This window comes from Hyperolius riggenbachi, chromosome 11 (assembly GCF_040937935.1).
Source record: "Hyperolius riggenbachi isolate aHypRig1 chromosome 11, aHypRig1.pri, whole genome shotgun sequence".
Classification (NCBI taxonomy): Eukaryota; Metazoa; Chordata; class Amphibia; order Anura; family Hyperoliidae; genus Hyperolius; species Hyperolius riggenbachi.
Window position 1 is genome coordinate 77,685,581 of NC_090656.1, and position 20,192 is coordinate 77,705,772.

The 20,192-nt window shown below is 46.2% G+C and overlaps 1 protein-coding gene across 4 annotated transcripts in view; it reads left to right on the plus strand.

Annotated features, from left to right (window-relative positions):
- The window catches only part of KIAA1549L (KIAA1549 like), a 286,722-nt gene that overhangs the window by 252,474 nt on the left and 14,056 nt on the right, over nt 1-20,192 (plus strand). For all 4 annotated transcript variants that reach the window (XM_068261355.1, XM_068261352.1, XM_068261354.1 and 1 more), the window contains 3 exons: nt 1,522-1,866; nt 3,818-3,915; nt 15,986-16,050. In XM_068261355.1, the coding sequence (XP_068117456.1) occupies nt 1,522-1,866; nt 3,818-3,915; nt 15,986-16,050 (508 nt within the window). The remainder of the gene's footprint in view (nt 1-1,521; nt 1,867-3,817; nt 3,916-15,985; nt 16,051-20,192) is intronic.

A 20,192-nucleotide genomic window follows, 5' to 3' on the forward strand; every position in this document is an offset into this window, starting at 1 on the left:
TAATTGGCCGCATTTCGGAATTCCTCCGCCCGCCGGCGCTGCTAATTGGCCGGGGGCTGGAGTCTAACTTCCCGGTCATCGATCCCCGGCGGAGGATCGCGTCACGGATGACGCGATCGCTCCGCCCATGCCCCTAAAAGGACCGCCGCCTCTGTGCGTACGGCGGTCTTTAGGGCTTTCACTTTCCGACCGCCCCTGTGCAGTGGGCGGTCGTTAAGTGGTTAAGCCCACTTAAGAGTAAATAAACTTACATTTTAGCACCTTACATTTTAGCGCCACACTAGTGGGAACAGCGCCAGGAGTTGTCGCTCGTCCCGATATCCCTCGCCGTTACCGCCATGCACCCAATCAACCACGACAACCCGACATCTAGCAGCATGTCTGATCGATACATGCAACCAATTTGCATTGCCAGTTGGGCATACTCTTGGCAGTACTGATTTTCATCCAATTCAATAATGATTATTGAATCGGATGGTCGATGGTTGGTTGAGAGATGTATGGCTACCTTAACTTCAATATCTGCCATTACTTCATACTATTCAGAGTAATTACCCAACACTAAGCTGAACTTATTCCTCTGTGTAAGAAGTAGCAATTTTGACATTCTTGGCTCAGAAATTGATGTGCCCCATACAGGCTGCCTAGACGAACTGCTACCAAAATATTTGTGGTAAATAGCGTTGATACAAAGATAGAAATGGCACTAGGCTGTGTTTTCACTGGGGCTGAGAACACTCATTTTTTGTCCGTTCTCTGTTCATTGCTACTTTATAAATAGGAGCCGTCCACACTTGTCACTCTGCAACGGATCTGTGAGTTCCATTGCGGTAAGCGAGCCGCCCTTCTGTGCAGTCCACGATAAGCCCGGGCAGGCGGACGCATTCTCCTATATATCCTACAAGGGATACATCCGGACCACAGCGGACCATAAGAGTGGACACTACACTGTCCACTCCCATTGGCCACACGTGGTCCGGGTCAAGTGAGAACTGAGCCTAACTTTTCTCTTCTCTTGTTGCAATTTCCCTAATGAAAAATACATTTACAAAAAAAAGTCATCCAGAACCCATCATAATGGCCGCACCAAGTGGACCTGTCGGCAGCCTAAAGAGCAAAGGAAACTGGAGCAAAACTGGTGCATTTACCCAGAGCAACTAATCAAAATTCTTATTTCATTTACCAGCTGAAACCTGATTGGTTACACCAGTGATCTGCAAACTTGGCTCTCCAGCTGTTAAGGAACTACAAGTCCCACAATGTATTTGCCTTTATGAATCATGACTGTGGTGGCTGTCAGACTCCTGCAATGCATTGTGGGACTTGTAGTTCCTTAACAGCTGGAGAGCCAAGTTTGCAGATCACTGGGTTACACTGATTGACTGCTTCACTTCTTAATAAATCAGTCTTGCACTCTATTCAAAATTGAAATTTCAGTTTTGAGTAGACAAACCCCTTAATGATGTCATGACGTGCATCCGCAAGCACAGCAACACTACATCTGTCATTTCTTTCTTTTAGACGGAACCTGAAATGATGGAAGAAACAAATATTGATCGGGTGAAACAAGCCAGAACGTACATCAAGGCTCGTCAAGCTAAAGGCCACTCAGAGACGTCCACGTTGAGCTCTCAGCCGTCGATTGATGAAGTCAGGCAGCAGATGCACATGTTGCTGGAAGAGGCATTCAGCCTGGCATCTGCAGGGCATGGAGGGCCCAAGAGACAAGCAGATCCCTATGCATCAGCCCAGCACATGCCATACTCAGAGGTTGTCACTAGTGCCCCTGGCACAATGTCACGGCCTCGGATGCAGTGGGTGCCAACATATGGGCCTGAGATGTATCAGTACAGCCTGCCCAGACCGGTAAGATTAAAATTGCTATATACTGTAATAACCTCTTGTTTATATATAATTATTGTTATTTTGAATCTATAAAGCGCCATCCTTTTCTGCGGCGCTGTATATAATTCAATTTTAAAGAGTAAAAAAGTTTTTTTTCTGGTATGTCAAAAATGCTGGAAAAAAATTAAACATTCTGTGATGTAGCTTGCATGCACCAGAGACCAATCTTTAGACATTTTAATCGGAAGCTAAAGTGAGAGGGATATGGGATCTGACCTATTTCCTTTTAAAGAATGCACATTGCCTGGCTGTCCTGCTGATTCACTGCCCCCAATCATTTTAGTCATGGACCCTTAACGAGCATGCAGATCAGGTGCTCTTACTCAAATTTGACTGGATTAGCCACATGCTTGTTTCAGGTGTGGGATTCAGACACTACTGACCAGAAAGTTTAGCAGCACACCAGGTAACTGGTATTGTTCTTGCCGACAGCTCCACGGCAGTTGGCGTGACCTCGGCGGGAGCCTCAGGACCGCTCAACGCCACTTGGCGTGAAGTCCTGGGGTCGGAGATTGCAGGGATCTTGCGTGCCGATGCGTGCACATCCCCGCTTGAATGACTGAACTCCACGATCACTGCTAGGAGACTGTTAGACGGCAAAACCACAGTCTATTTACATTGTACAGCGCTGCGATCTGCGGCAGCGCTGTGCAGATGCCTATGACAGCCGATCGCTTTCATTGGCTGGTGGGGGGAGGGAGGTGGAAATAAATAAATAAATGAAAAATAAGTCAATTTATTGAAAAAATATATATAAATAAATACTGAAAAAAAATAAGCAAACAATACACGAGGGATCAGAGCCTACCTACAGATATCTCTGTTGGTGGGCAGAAAGGGGGGGGGGATCACTTGTGTGCTGAGTTGTACGGCCCTGCAGCGAGCCCTTAAAGCTGCAGTGGCCTAATTTGTAAAAATAGCCTGGTCACTGGGGGGGTGTTAGCCTACGGTCCTTAAATGGCTAGAAGGGAATCAATGGCATCAATATGCAGCCTCCGTATGCCTCTCACCTCGAGTTCCTTTTACGTGTACAGTATATTTGAAACCTGATCGGTTATGCAGAAATATGAAGAAAGCACATTAGGATAACGTAGTCCAATGCAATACAGAAATGTGTATGTGCCCATTGCATTGTACAAACAGTGTTTTCATGTGAGCTAATGCATAGCGTCATAACACAACACAACGTACAAAGTGGTATGGCAAATTGACTTGCATCCACGCATCTTACTTCATGCACAAGTAGATGAGGGCAGTCTACAACATCTGTGTAAATACCAGTAAAATAGCCGTGTGATGTTTGCGGCATCGTAATTTCACCGGCGCTTCGTGTATGTTCTGCATAGTATAAACAAGGTGTTAAGTCAATAGCAGTCGTGCTCATGGCTCCACTAGTCAGCCATTTTTTACCCGAGGAAGCGACCCTTTGGCAAACGAAACGCGTTGTCTTTGCAAATAAAATATTGTTTTTGAACACACGCTTAGACTACTCTTCTTGAGGTAAGCCACCTCTTGAGTTTCATTTGTCAACATTTGAGTGTCACCCTCGCTTGGAGGGATGGGACCTTATCTCCCACCTGAGAGAGCGACCAGTCTACAGAGAGACCATTCGTATCCCTGAATGCAGGACAGGTTTTCAACCAGCAACCAGCTGGTTTTCAACCATCAACTAAGCAAACCAAACCAGCAACCCTGGTTTGTGAGTACCCTGGTTTGTTTTCCTCATAACCTCTCATGGTGCTTAACTTACTATTCCTCCTATCCTTCTTTTGTGTTTTTTTTCTTCAGTCACTTGACCCACCCTCTATTAACAGTCATATGCTATTTGATGTTTAGTTAAAAATGTTGTTGCACTGTTTCTGCTGAGAGTTTGAAGTCTAAATTGTGCAATTATTTATCCTTCTGCTGACAGACATACAGGTTTTCCCAGCTCCCTGAAATGGTGATGGGCTCCCCTCCCCCTCCGGTGCCACCGAGGACTGGCCCTGTCGCTGTTCCCTCACTAAGGAGGTAAATTACAAAAACATTTTTGTTAAGAATTTAGAATCATTCATGAAAGAACGATTTCAATGCTATAAGCGCATTATCGTGGATTACAGTCATCCAACATATAACATAAACATGACAGTACTAAAGATCTCCACTTAAAGTAAATGTGAAATGGCACAAACAAAAGGGAGTTAAGCTACGTACACACATGCGACAACGATCGTTCGTTGTGAACGACAAACAAACTTTTAATTGACGAAAGAATGACCTGAGTAAAGTTAGTTTTTAAAAGTGTGTAACGATCTGATCGTTAGAACGAATGTTACATCACGTAAAGCAACTATTGCGCTTGCGCATAAAAATGAAAAGTTCCATGGAGAAATAGCGAAATGTGAATGTCAAGCCTAGTACGAACCACCGTTTTCCAACGATGTACTACTTTTGCAAACGATTGCCGTTGGAAAAAAATCCGCCAAGCTAGATCGTTCGTTTTTAACAATCTAGCTCGTCCGTCGTTAGACTTAATGGTCATTGGCTGCTTTTTTTTAAACGATCGTCATTTTTAAAACGATCGGGCAACGATCGTTTCAAACGACTATGGTCGCATGTGTGTACGCACATTCAGACACTTATCTATGGAGAGGGAAGGCACTAGATCCCATTGAGCCTTCCCAGTTTTCTCTCCGTCACCTAATTTCAGCTGGAAACACCTGGCAGAGGAGGACAGGGAAAGCCAGTGGAGGATCTAGGGAATTCCCTCTCCCGATATAGGTATCTGCTTATTTTGTTTTGCAGACCTCACATTTGCATCAGGTGCAGGGAGGGATTACAGGGACAGCATTTTTACTGTGTGTACCTTCCTGAGGAGGAATGGAGTGGCTGAGGATGAGCAGTTTGCTTGTCACAGACTCACAGCCAGCCAGTGTGCTATTGTGTTAAGCTGCAGCATGTCATGTGAGAACATTAAGGCTACTTACACACCAAGACGTTGCGTTTTAGGGGACGTTATGGTCGCATAACGTGCCCCTAACGCAACGCATGGTGGTGTTGAAGTTGGACGTCAGATTGAGCTGCGTTATGCAGCTCTCAAAGCAGCCGCTCCAGGTTAGTGATAAGAAGTCCAGATCTTTTTAAGGATTCAGATCATTTGAATCGGATCATTGAAAAGATCCGGATCTTTGAACCGAATAATTTGAATCATTTTACTAGGGAAGCAGACTGGGTGAAATGACTAGCAGGACAGGACTTTCCCTGCACTGTACATTCCGTATGTTCCTGTTTCTTCCAGACAGACATCCACTGTGAACCAAATCTTTCATTGTGATGATCCGGATGATTCAACTCACAAAAAAGATCCGGATCAAATGAACGATTTGTTCATGATCCGGACAACACTACAGTCCTACCACGAGTCTCTGCAGTTTAGTGAATATTAATTAGCCATGTGGCTGGCCGCAGAGGAGGAGGAGGGGAGACCTCCTCATCCAACATTACTGAGCATGTGCAAGCAATTTAAACGCTGCTTAGCCCAGTATAACGTACAGCATGCAGCACTTTGTTTAAACGTGCTGCGTTACAATGTAACGCAACGTGGGCACTGTGAACAGCACGATTGATTTTACAGTGCTGTGAGTTAGGCTGCGTTACTGGCTGCTGTAACGTGGGACTTTAACGTCCCACTGTGAAACCAGCCTGAATGAAGCAGAGTAAATTGTCGGGTGCTGTGGGATTATTCCAAATCTGGGAGTGGGGGCGGATCCTCATAAATTTGCCTCGGGCAGCAAAAAGTCTAGAACCGGCCCTGCTCACAGGTTTGCTTTAAATTGACAGTGAATCGGAAAAAAAAAACGTATGATATAATGAATTGTATGTGTAGTACAGATAATTCATAGAACATTAGTAGCTAACAAAAGAGTGTCATATTTTTATTTTCAGTTATATATCTTTTTTTTTAACAACATTGCATCATTCTTTAATTTTTGCAGTTTACAAACTACACTGTATTTTAAACTATGAAACAGAGCAGAGCTAATGATCCTTTGAACTTCCCTGCAGTAAAACCTTATCTGAAGTTGTATTTCACTATTTCTTTGATGTAGAAGTGCTTCAGAAAACATAGCTGTCTTGGATCCAAGTTGGGTCGGAGAGCTCAGAGAAGCTCTTTTGCATAGATAACAACTGAGGTTTCTTAACTCTTCCTGTACTGGAAATGATATGAAGCTCATATCTTTGCTACTAATGGTTTATTTCTTAGTCATACTACACATACAATTCATTCTCATAAGTTTATTTTCACTTAAAGAGACTCTGTAACAAAATTTTGAGCCTTATTTCTTCTATCCTATAAATTCCTATACCTGTTCTAATGTGCTCTGTCTTACTGCAGCCTTTTCTAGTTGCACAGTGGCTGTGTTATCTCTGTTATATGAGCTAATCTTCTGTCCTCTGTCGGCTCTGTCGGGTTCAGCCAGTCTGGCTGGAATGTGCTGCTTGTGATTGGATAGAAGCTATACACACCCTCTCCAGGTCCCCTGAACACTCTGTACGACTCACACACTGAGCTACTCTCAGCCTATTACTTGCCATGTCTTTTGTTTGTAAACACTGCATAAAAATGGCAATTACAAGCCAGGATTGCAGCAGGGAGTGGCAGAAACAGCACAGAGGGGCCCAGGAGAACATAATGAATAGAATGGTATGCTTTTTACTGTAAGAATTTTAGAGTACAGATTCTCTTTAAGATTCCCTATAAGGTCTTGATTATAAGTCACCTTTTCATACCTGGAGAGTTCTATGACTATGACCTGTCAAATAAGAGGATCAACTGCTTATGTCACTATAGCCACCCACACACTGATACATTGCCACTCGATGAGGCAAAACCATCAATCCCCCTCTGTCTAAAATCTGATCAGAGAAGGATCGATCCCTACCACATAGGGTTCATTGTTTTTCAAATATCTTTAGCAGTAAATCTATTGAAAAAACGATTGACCTGCAGTGTTTCACTGTTCAATGCAGTTCGCTACAGGCCATCGATCTACAGCCGCTCCCTTTCCTCCCTTGACTGGCAGAGATTTTAAGTCCTGTCTGATAGTTTCAATCTATTTTCTGTCAAAATCAAACTGTATCGTTATAAGGCTAGCTGCCATATCTGTGGCTACCTTATCAGACATCCCTAGTCACTCCCGCATGCAGGAATCCTTCCTTAAAGTACTTACAAGGCCAACATATAAAAAAAAAGTTAAAAAAGTTAAGTACCTGCATCTCTTTAATAGACACGGAGGACGCCATCCGCGCCCTCCGTGTCATTCCGCCGGGTCCCCGCCATTTAATAGCCCCCCCGGCCGGTCACGACCGCAGGGCCCGGGTCGGGCTCTCCTGCCTCTGCCAACATGGCCGCCGGAGCTGGCCGCGGCTGCTCAGTCCGCACAGCCGCGAGTGCGGCTGCGCAGCTCTAGGGCCAACCCCCCCGATCCACGCTACAGTAGCGTGGATCGGGGGGTTGGCCCTAGAGCTGCGCAGCCGCACTCGCGGCTGTGCGGACTGCGCAGCCACGGCCAGCTCCGGCGGCCATGTTGGCAGAGGCAGGAGAGCCCGACCCGGCCCCTGCGGTCGTGACCGGCCGGGGGGGGGATATTAAATGGCGGGGACCCGGCGGAATGACACGGAGGGCGCGGATGGCGTCCTCCGTGTCTATTAAAGAGACGCAGGTACTTAACTTTTTTAACTTTTTTTTGTATATGTTGGCCTCGTAAGTCCTTTAAGGCCTTGTTCACATTATAAATTCCCAGCGCTATTGCAAGTGCTGAGCGATTTATAGAGTGATATTATCAGCACTTTTCCCAGCGATTTTTGCTTAGAAAAGAGTTTTTCTAAGCGCTTTTGTGGAGCGATGTTTTTTTTTTTCAGTTCCTGACGTTAGTCAGGAAGTGGACTCTTTGACCTGGGGGGAATGAATAAATACAATGTATTTATTAATTAAAGCGCTCGGGAAATCGCAATGCAAAGCGCTTCTTCAAGCGCTTTGCGATTTCCCTATACAGTACTTTCTATTGAATCACAAACGCTCAGAAAATGGTGCAGGAGCCGCGTTTGCGATTGGATAGAAAGCTCATCGCTTGTGAGAACACTCACATAAGGTTACATTGAACTAGAGCTTTTAAGGCAATTTTTTAAATCGCCAGCGCTAAAATCAAGAGCGAAATCACTCTTAGCGTGAGGAGCTTCCTCTCTGCGATTTTTCACTCCGATTCAGAAGAGCCCTACCAATAAAACTCTGTCAAGGGGTCCTGTCCTGAAACCAGTAATTAATCCATTGGACACATAGAATCCTAACATGGAAAATCATATTAGAAGATCTTTCTAGAGCTGTGAAACGTTGTTATCTAATTGATGTATTATATCAGATTTATCAGTACGTCTTGCAGAAAAGCGAATACATCACTGCTGAGCAAAGCAATCCAATCACTGCAGCCGTAGCAGGGAACAAGATTCTGCATTTTAATTGACACCTCTGCACAGCTGCACGACTTGCTGGCCTTTTCTTGTAGTTTTCTGCCATCTAGTGGTCTTATGTATAATGCCACTCGTTTCAGATTATTTCCTTTTTTTTATGTGGACCTGAACTCGTGCTCGGGACAGAAGGAAAACATAGAGATAGGCACCCTGTATGCATTTAAAGAGTTTAACCTGTCTAATTCCCCCTCATATGTGACTAATCACAAGTGTAATTTGATCTCTCAGTTGTGTCATCTGAGGAATCTCGTCAGAGCAGCTAATTTGTTAACACAGGATGTTAACCAAATGACCATGAAAGCAGGAAGTACACGAACTGCAGATTTATTGCAGGATTTCTATCACCTGTAACAAATAAATGTTTTTCTTTAAAGGTAATTATGTTGTTGCTTATCTTTTAGAGCAGAGAATAAGTTCTGAGTTCAGGTTCGCTGTAAAAAAATGAAATATGTGTATTTATACCATGGGTGGATCAGGCTGGGTTCAGTCAAAATCAGACCATTAAAAAATGTTCAGAAACGTCTATTTTGAATGTTCTTGTTCTGTTCATTGCGGTAGCAGGATGCAAATTCTGACACTGCACGCTAGAGATGTGGCGAACTGTTCGCCCGGCGAACATCTCTGGAGCTCTTACTACTTCCGGGTCGTACTGACCCGGAGTAGTACGCCTCCGCTGCCCGGCGGAGCGCGTCCTAGATAGCGCTCCTGTTGCCGGGCACTCTCTGTGTATGAGCGTGTCGTCGTTCATGACGTCACGCACACGCGCAGAAAGTGCCCGGCAACAGGAGCGCTATCTAGGACGCGCTCCGCCGGGCTGCGCAGGCATACTACTCAGGGTCAGTACGACCCGGAAGTAGTAAAAGCCCCAGGGATTTGGAGATGTTCGCCGGCGACCGGTTCGGGAACCGTTCGCCACATCTCTACGTGCACGCCTGTTCTGAACACTGGATAGCACATGGATAGCACAGTATTTATGACATGTCCGTTACAAAGGAACTTATGACTACATGCATGGACGCAGTGGAGCATACATGGGATCTGCTGTTCCCATCCATGTTTTGGGTGTGGCGTAGTGTGAAACCAAGCCTTAGGGCCCGGTTTCACTAGAGCGAATCTGCATTCATTTTCTGCATGCAAATTCGCATAGCCAATAATAGTCAATGGGCCTGTTTCCACTTGTGAGGAAATCTGTGCGGTGGACTGTGCAGAAAAAATTTGCATAGCAGAGCCATCAGAATTCGCACACCGAAAGGCTATTGTGCGATTCGCATATAATGTATTTAATAGGAAATGCGCATGCGTTTACACTATGCAAATTTTCCATGCGAATTGGCATACATTGGTTAATAAGTAGAGATGGCCCGAATGGTTCGCCCGCAAACGGTTCCAGGCGAACTTTAGGTGGTTCGCGTTCGCCAGCGAAGGCAAACTTTGGCGGAAGTTCGGTTTGCCCCCATAATGCTCTATTAGGGTCAACTTTGATCCTCTACATCACAGTCAGCAGGCACATTGTCGCCAATCAGACTACACTCACTCCTGGAGCCCCAACCCCCCTTATAAAAGGTAAGGTTCTCCGGCTGTTTTACTCACTTGTGTGCCTACAGTAATTAGTTAAGGGACAGCTGCTGACAGACTCTGCTAGGGAAAGCTTTGTTAGGCTGTTGTAGGCTTGTTAGCGTGTTCCTTGTTATTCCTTATATAGCACCCCACAACAGCTTCTCCCTCTTCCCTTTCTTCCTACTCCTCCTCCGGAGGAGGATCTTGTCTTCCAGGGATTTGTAGGATGTCAAAAGCACGCTCACATACCTTGGCCAGCAATCAAACCCATGTCAACTGCTTGGAGGGCAGCTATGCTCACCACTATACTACCGACACCAGGGGCGTCGCTAGCCCTGTTTTAGGGGGGCACGTGCCCCCAATCTTTCCTGGGGTGCCACGGATCTCCCGGCCGCCGCTGCCCCCTCTGTCAGCGGCTCCCTCCAGCCGCCGCGTCTCAGACCTCAGGATCAGGCGGCGAGCCGGCGACCAATCGTGCGGGCGCTAGGACCCAGCGCCCGCACTGATATGCGGAAGTGACATCACTTCCGCATATCGAGCGGGTGCGTCCAGCGCCCGCTCGTACATCTGGTCGGGTCGCCGCTGATCCTGAGGTCTGCTGAGAGGTAGGGGGGGGGAGCGGCGGCGGCGGCTAGAGAGGGGGCCTCCCTGTCACTCACTCACTCACTAAAGGGGCTCCCTGGCACGCACTCACTCCCTAAAGGGGCTCCCTGGCACTCACTCACTCCCTAAAGGGGCTCCCTGGCACTCACTCACTCCCTAAAGGGGTTCCCTGGCACTCACTCACTCCCTAAAGGGGCTCCCTGGCACTCACTCACTCCCTAAAGGGGCTCCCTGGCACTCACTCACTCCCTAAAGGGGCTCCCTGGCACTCACTCACTCCCTAAAGGGGCTCCCTGGCACTCACTCACTCCCTAAAGGGGCTACCTGTCACTCACTCACTCCCTAAAGGGGCTCCCTGTCACTCACTCACTCCCTAAAGGGGCTCCCTGTCACTCACTCACTCCCTAAAGGGGCTCCCTGGCACTCACTCACTCCCTAAAGGGGCTCCCCTGGCACTCACTCACTCCCTAAAGGGGCTCCCCTGGCACTCACTCCCTAAAGGGGCTCCCCTGGCACGCACCCACTCCCTAAAGGGGCTCCCTGGCACGCACCCACTCCCTAAAGGGGCTCCCTGGCACGCACTCACTAAAGGGGCTCCCTGGCACGCACTCACTCACTAAAGGGGCTCCCTGGCACGCACTCACTCACTAAAGGGGCTCCCTGGCACGCACTCACTCACTAAAGGGGCTCCCTGGCACTCACTCACTCCCTAAAGGGCCTCCCTGTCACTCACTCACTCCCTAAAGGGGCTCCCTGTCACTCACTCACTCCCTAAAGGGGCTCCCTGTCACTCACTCACTGCCTAAAGGGGCTTCCTGGCACTCACTCACTGCCTAAAGGGGCTTCCTGGCACTCACTCACTGCCTAAAGGGGCTCCCTGGCACTCACTCACTACCTAAAGGTGCTCCCTGTCACTCACTATCGGGGTCCCTGTCACTCACTACCTAACTGGAGGCGCCTGTCACTCACTAGCTAACCTGGGGGTCCCTGTCACTCACTACCTAACTTGGGGGGGCTACCATATTAAGGGGGCATTCTGCCTATTTATGTGAAATGCTGTCTATTTATGTGCCTCATGGATGCTGAATGTGTCTTGTTGGGAGCCTTATGATTTGTTGGGGGCCTCATGATTGCTGAATTTGTCTTGTTGGGGGCCTCATGATTTGTTGGGGGCCTCATGATTGCTGAATTTGTCTTGTTGGGGGCCTCATGATTGCTGAATTTGTCTTGTTGGGGGCCTCATGATTTGTTGGAGGCCTCATGATTGCTGAATTTGTCTTGTTGGGGGCCTCCTGATTTGTTGGGGGCCTCATGATTGCTGAATATGTCTTGTTGGGGGTCACATGATTGCTAACTGCGAGACTATGGGAAAAGCTGAATCCTTATCATATGAGACAATAGCATTAAACCTACTTTTTTAGCGTTTTAAAACAGAAAATAAAACTGGGAGGTTCTAAAAAATTGAATACATTTTTCAGGAGTAGGATGGATGAAATTGTTTATCTTCACAGTTTATTTTCAACTTGGATTTTCCATAATGTTCATGTATGAGTTAAAACGTTTGTACAGTATTTAGTTTAAATTGCTGTTGCCACTTTGCGATAGATACCGGTAAGTGACTTTTGGGTTGCAGTTTGGGCACTCGGCCTCCAAAAGGTTCGCCACCACTGTCCTAATCTGATGTCCCACCATTGCTAGGTTCATGTAAATTTGTCTCCACCCGTTACCACACCTATATTCTGGTCCATGGCCCACCCATTTTTTGGTGCGGCGCGATAAGCACGCCACACAACGTGATCGTCATATTTTTGGCACGCTAGCTGCAGTGTGCTGAATTCTGCTGCCTACAGTATGTACAGTATACGCTGTTCTCTAGTGCTTGCACTGTGTGCTGATTTACCTCCAGTGTGTACAGTGTAAGGTGTTACTCTGTGCCTTTATTGATTGTAAACCAGCTGTATTGTATGCTGATCCCTGCTACTTTCAGTATGTACAGTATTAGCTGTAAAGCCTGGTACACACATACAATTTTGATTAGCCAATTTTAGCTCTGTTCATAAAATTCATTGTCTGTTGGCCCACTTACTGCACGGGGGTGGGAAATTGGGGGTCAGTGATTGACCAATCAAAATTGTATGTGCGTATACATCTTTGATCTATGCCTATACTGATTGTAAATGATCGAAATAAAGGACAGGGGGCTCCGTCCAATATTTCGATGGGCAGGCCCGTTATCCGTAGCTTACACCGCTGCTAAGTTCATGTACATTTGGCCCCACCCATGGCCACGCCCACTCACCGCATGGCCACGCCCATTTTTTGCCGCGCCTGCTGCCCACAAGTGCCACTGATCTCCAGGGACCCTAGAAACGCCCCTGACCGACACTACAGGCTGAAGCCAGCACAGCTGGCCTGGGAAGGATGAAAAGCTAGGTGGCCATGCAACCATTCCTGCTAACCTAAAGCTTACTTGTGTTTTACAACACATTGGCTTAAGGACCCGTTTCCACTGTTGCGACGCGATTTCGCCGGCATCCAGACGCTTGTAAAAACGCATGCGGATGCGTTTCCGCATGCGTTTTTACCCGGGATTTCGCGTGCGATTTCGCATGGCAGGGTGCCATGCGAAATTAACCATGACTCTGCCAGGGCAAAATAACATTGAAAAAGGTGCGAAATCGCACGCGAATCGCGGGTAAAAACGCATGTAAAAAACGCATGCGTTTTTACTATTAAATACATTAGCGGCGATTCGCATGGATTCCCGACGCAGGCGAATTCTGTGGGTCCCGTCGTGCAGATTTGGCCCGCCGCCAAATCGCTCCCGCACGCCGCACATATGGAAACAGCCCCGGCCACTTCAATGTACCAAGCGAATCCGCATGTCGGCGCCGCATGCGGATTCGCTATGGTGGAAACGAGCCCTTAGACTTCACCAAATCCAATGCTCCAATATGGGGAAGCTTCTCTGTTTGCTGTTTTTTTTTTGTTTTGTTTTTCTTAAGTGTGGTGTCACAGTTCACTCATCTCTTCAACTACAACAAAAGGCCCAGGAGTAGTCTTAGCTACCGTAATATCTATGTTACGGCAGGGCCCTTATTACACTTTTTCTTACAAGGCTATGGAAACCATTTTACCCTTCAGTAAGTAAAGCTTTGTCACAGAAACAGGCAGCAGTGGTCTTCTTACTTTGCTGTCATGAACCACTGATGCTTTGCTGCTTCTATATTATGGTGATTGGCATGTTACTTTTTCTACAGGCAGATATGGAATACTATAGATTGGAGTTTTGTGAACAGGACTATAGATTGGAGCGTAACTAGTAGCAACCGCAGCTCACAGTCACGTCCACAGAAGAAGAGCAAGCAGGTTAACAACCAGTCAGCAGCAAGCATCCACACAGGCAAGAGTACCGGAAACAACGTAACTAATAGCAACCGCAGCCTATAGTTACGTTCCCAGAACCTAGAGTAACAGGAATACTACCTGTCACTAACGTGGTGATGGCAGAATCCAAGCTATCAGGATAGTGGACTTCACTGACCCACCGCGGATGCAGTGAACGTCCATCAGGCATGGAAACAAGGCAATAAACAATAATACAGAAAAATAACAAACGGCTCAACTAACGGATAAATATATATTAGCAAGTCTGCATATATATTTATCAGGAACTAGCTAAAGCACAAGTAAAAAGGTCGCATTGAACTACAACAACAGATCTATTACAGAGTGACAAAGTGCCCAGCAGACCAGCATACTGACAGCTATGTTGGGCAGAGTCTGCAATAGATGCAGGTATGCAAATTTCCACACAGCTGGATGGTAATCATTCAATCCTGAGCTGGCTTGATTACCATATGCTAGCTCATAACAAATACATGCAGTACTATGCAACAACATGCATGTAGGAAATCCAGGGCTATCTGGCTGCAGTTCAACTGCAGCAAACCATAGGAGGAATCCTAACAGCATCCTGAACTGCTCTGAACTGCGGAGTGATTGCAAATGACAATAAGACTCACTGCGAATGCGCAACCAAATGCAAGCAGACAAGTCAGAACTGCCTAGTTGCAGCTCCACTGCAAGCGACAGAACATGCTAGAGGATAGATCCTGACAACTGCTTTATTCATCTTCTAACATAAGCAGAAATGCTTTCTGATGCTTTCTGATTGTCGCACTGCTGCAGGATAGTTTGCAGTGTCAGAGAAGGATTTGTTTACATTTCTCACTTGATACAATTAAACAGAAGATAACATTATCTCTAGTTCAGATTCGTCCAGCTTTTCCTGGAGGGGAACTTTTAAGGCCTGTGTTTAACCCTTTGAATGCTGTTCTAGTAAAAAAAAAATCCTGGTTGTATATAATATGTTGTAGATAATCTATTAGAGCAAAGAAGAAATGCTGGGTTTCATTCTGCTTTAAAATCACATACAAAACTACAAACGCTTCTACCATTCTACCACTATATTTAACAAAAGTAGAGTAAGAGTAAGGCCACATTTACTGTGGTACATTTGGGGTGCAGTGTAACTGCCGCTTTGTAAGTTAACGCAGCTTACCGCAGTGCAATGCACCACCTATGCAACATTCACAGAGTGGTGGGTGTATTGCGGTGTAACGGGTTGCAGCATCATAATGCACAGTATACAGTGTGTTACAGCCAGACCCAGATTTACATCACTGGAGCCTATAGGCACAGATGTTCTGGCACCTTAGACTTTGCCCTTCCACGAACCCACATACCCCTGCCGACCCGCACTGCAAGTGTGCTGGCTGGCCCAGCTGTCACCTCTCCCTTACTTCCCCTGCCTAGCCACAAGTGCCCCTTAGTATTAAGTAGCCAGAGGTACCCTCACTATTAAGTAGCTAGAGGTTTTCCCAAGTATTAGATAGCTAGAGGTGTTCCCAAGTATTAGGTAGCTAGAGGTGCCTTCAGGCTGAAGGGAAATCTCGTCAGTGAAATGCCGAGAGCCGGGTGAGCAACCACTCATTTACGCTCTGCTTGTTACTTCGCACAGAGAAGGAGGGAGGCACTTGGGGAGGGGATTGAGCCGCCCTTACATCATCAGGCACCTGTAGGCACAAGCCTACAGTGCCTAAAGGAAAATCCGGGCCTGGTTACAGCTTAACGTGTGCAATAACAGTATGGGTATGCTTTCATAGACTTTATGCTTCACTGTACCCAATGAAATGTGATCATAATGTGCTGTGCTACCGTCCCGGTCTGTAGCATTCTTGCTGTCACAGAGAACGCAATGGCCACTGTGAACAGTGAACATGGCCTAAACAATAGAACTAAAGATAAACTACAAAATAAAAAGACAATAACAATGCAATTCAGTGGTTCTGCATTCAAAAAGCATATGATTTTTTTGTTTAATAATAAATTCTTGTTTTATTTTATAAAGGTCCACGTCTGATGTGGCAAACAAGAACAGGATGCCGGAGCCTGGTGGGAGTGAGCAAGGTCCAGGTGAGCATGCCAGCCACTCTGTGTCAAATTATTCAACCAATCATTATAAAATATCTGAAATTATCACTAATTCCAGGTGAACCACAAACAAAATATAAAGTGTAGCTGCAGCAACATACCTGTTTATATCAAACTTCCCAGTATACCCAGTACCCAACTCTAACCTCTCACTTGAAACCCAACACTAACCTCCCGCCTGAAACCCAACACTAATTTCCAACCCGATGCCCAACACTAATCTTCAACCTGATACCCAACACTAATCTCCCTCTTGATGCCCAACACTAACCTCCTACCTGGTACCCAACACTAATCTCCAACCTGACACCCAGCACAAACCTCCTACCTGATAACCAACACTAACCTCCTACCTGATTACAAACACTAATCTCCAACCTGATGCCGAAAACTAACCTCCCACCTGAAACCCAACACTAATCTCTGACCTGATGCCCAGCACTAACCTCTCACCTGAAACCCAACACTAATCTCCCACCTGATACCCAACACTAATCTGATACCCAACACTAATTTCCAACCTGGTACCCAACACTAACCTCCAAATTGAAACCCAACACTAACCTCCCACCTGATACCCAATTATAATCTCCAAACTGATGCCCAACACTAACCTCCCACCTGATATCCAACACTAATCTCTGACCTGATGCCCAACACTAACCGCCCACCTGATGCCCAATACTAACTTCCTACCTGATACCCAAAACAGATCTCCTACTTGTTACCTAACACTAACCTCCCACCTGATACCCAACACTAATCTCCAACCTGATTCCCAACACTAACTTTCTACCTGGTACCCAACACTGACCTCCCACCTGGTACTCAAAATTAACCTCTAACATGATACTCAACACTAACCTCCCACTTGATACCCAACACTAACCTCCCACCTGATACTCAACAATAACCTCCTTCCTGATACCCAACACTGACCTCCCACCTTATATCAACACTATCTTACCCCCTAATACTTAATACTAACCCTTCACTTGGTATGCAACACTGACCTCCCATCTGGCACCAAACACTTACAGTGGTTTGCAAAAATAATCGGCCCCCTTAAAGTTTTCCACATTTTGTCATATTACTGCCACAAACATGAATCAAAACAAAACATATCCATGTGTTAGAATGCCCCAATCAAAGTCCAGATCTAAATCCAATCGAGACTCTATGGCAAGATCTGAAAACTGCTGTTCACAAACGCTGTCCATCTAATCTGACTGAGCTGGAGATGTTTTGCAAAGAAGAATGGGCATGGATTTCAGTCTCTAGATGTGCAAAGCTGGTAGAGACATACCCATAAAGACTGGCAGCTGTAACTGGTGGTTCTACAAAGTAGTGACTAAGGGGGCTGAATAATTATGCACACCCCACTTTGCAGTTATTTTTTTTTTAAAATGTTTGGAATCATGTATGATTTTCGTTCCACTTCTCACATGTACACCACTTTGTATTGGTCTTTCACGCGGAATTCCAATAAAATTGATTCATGTTTGTGGCAGTAATATGACAAAATGTGGAAAACTTCAAGGGGGCCGAATACTTTTGCAAACCACTGTACCTCCTACCTGGTTCCCAACACTGACCTCTCACCTGATACCCAACACTAACCTCCCACCTGATACCCAACACTAACCTCACACCTGATACCCAACACTGACCTCCCACCTCAAACCCAACACTAACCTCCCATCTGGTGCCTAGCACTAATCTCCCACCTAATACCCAACACTAACTTACCACCTGATAATCACCACTAACCTCCCACCTAACACCCAACACTAACCTACCACCTGTTACTCAACACTTACCTCCCACTTGGTACCCAGCACTAACCTCTCACCTAATACCCAACACTAACTTACCAACTGAAACCCAACACTAACCTTCCACCTGGTACTTAGTGTAGGGTGTTAGGTGGGAGGTTAGTGTTAGGTACCAGGTAGGAGGTTAGTGCTGGGTACCAGGTGGGAGGTTATTGTTGGGTACCAGGTGGTAGGTTAGTGTTGTGTATCAGGTGGTAAGTTCATTTGGGCATTAGGTGGGAGGTTAGTGCTAACTTACCACCTGATACGCAACACTAACATCCCACCTGGTACTCAACACTAACCTCCTACCTTGTACTCAATACTTACCTCTTACCTGGCAGCCAACATTAACCTCCCACTGGGTACCCAACACTAACCTCCCACCTAATACTAACTTACCAACTGATACTAAACACTAACCTCCCACTTGGTTCACAACATTAACTTCCCACCTGATACCCAACACTAAGCTTGCACCTGGTACTCAACACTATACTCCCACCCTGTACCCAACACTAACTTCCCACCTGATACCCAACACAAACTTCCCACCTGATACCCAACACTAACCTCTCACCTGATAACCACACTAACCTCCCACTTAGTACACAACTCTGACCTATTATTATTATTATTATTATTATTACCCCATGTGCATAACCCCTCACAGTGCCTAAATCTAGCTCTTCTCATTGTGCCTTATCCTAGCCTTCCCTTTTTTTTAGCAACAAAATTCTACAGGGTTCTTAATCCTAACCACCTTGCAGTGCCTAACCTTAATGTCTACCCTGATAGTTAAACCTTAAGATTCTTCCTGTTGCCTAACCCTAACCTTACCTATACAGCATGTACAATGCTGCAGCCAATAAGGAGGAAAGAAATGATTTTGTGTCAAGCTGATCAGCAGTGAAATTGCATGATTCAGCTGGTAATCTACATGCAGTGGCTCGGCCTCTCGATGTTCCAACCCTTGTTCTATATGCACAGAGTTATTTCTTTGCAGATATCACCAACTCCATCTACACTCATGGAGGGCTATTTGAGCCAACATGAAAAGCACTGGATCCTCTGAGCCACAGAGAACTGCTTCCTATCTATTTTACACATTTGGTTTTAGCGGATTTGATCTTACTAATGCCTAGTCTAGAAGCTGACTTATAACCACCTTGAAAACAACCTTAACAACTGTACACCAATTACAAACATCCAAAGAATGGCTCATCTGAAGGAAGTTTTCACAAATCGCTAGATGTCAGGTGACTTTGTGACATTCTTTACACAGTGTATGAATAGGCCTCCAAGGCACGCAGACTATTTTAATTTTATGTTTGTACTGTGTCCAAATTTCCCACTCCCCCCAGAGAAATCCCCACCTTCTGCTCCACTACTCTTCTCACCAGAGACAACTGCTAATTAGCAGAGATACTCTATTAGCTCTATTAGCAACAGAAGACAATTCCTGGGTGACCCATATGCCTTGCACACAGTTTACACATAAACAAAGACACAAACTGCCAGTGACAAAAGGCTAATCAATTATGACTGTCAGTCACACTGAATCTTGATCTTTGCATGCTGGTAGCTCATGTTTTAAGTGTGTGCCTGGCATGCAGCAGGCTTGTGTTTTCAGTGTGTGCCTGGCATGCAGCAGGCTTGTGTTTTCAGTGTGTGCTTGGCATACAGCAGGCTTGTGTTTTCAGTGTGTGCCTGGCATGCAGCAGGCTTGTGTTTTCAGTGTGTGCTTGGCATACAGCAGGGCAAGCCTGGGTAAATTAAATCAAAGCTGTTGGGTTTCCTGAAAACCATAAAAACAAAAAATCTGCATACAAAACACGAGTTACAACAAAATGATGGACTTTAAAGGGATACTGTAGGGGGGTCGGGAGAAAATGAGTTGAACTTACCCGGGGCTTCTAACGGTCCCCCGCAGACATCCTGTGCCCGTGCAGCCGCTCACCGATGCTTAGGCCCCGCCTCCGGTTCACTTCTGGAATTTCAGACTTTAAAGTCTGAAAACCACTGCGCCTGTGTTGCCATGTCCTCGATCCCGCTGATGTCACCAGGAGCATACTGCGCAGGTCCAGTATGGTCTGTGTCTGCGCAGTACGCTCCTGGTGACATCAGCGGGATTGAGGACATGGCAACACAGGCGCAGTGGTTTTCAGACTTTAAAGTCTGAAATTCCAGAAGTGAACCGGAGGCGGGCCGGAGCATCAGTGAGCGGCTGCGCAGGCACAGGATGTCTGCGGGGGACCGTTAGAAGCCCCGGGTAAGTTCAACTAATTTTCCCCCGACCCCATACAGTAT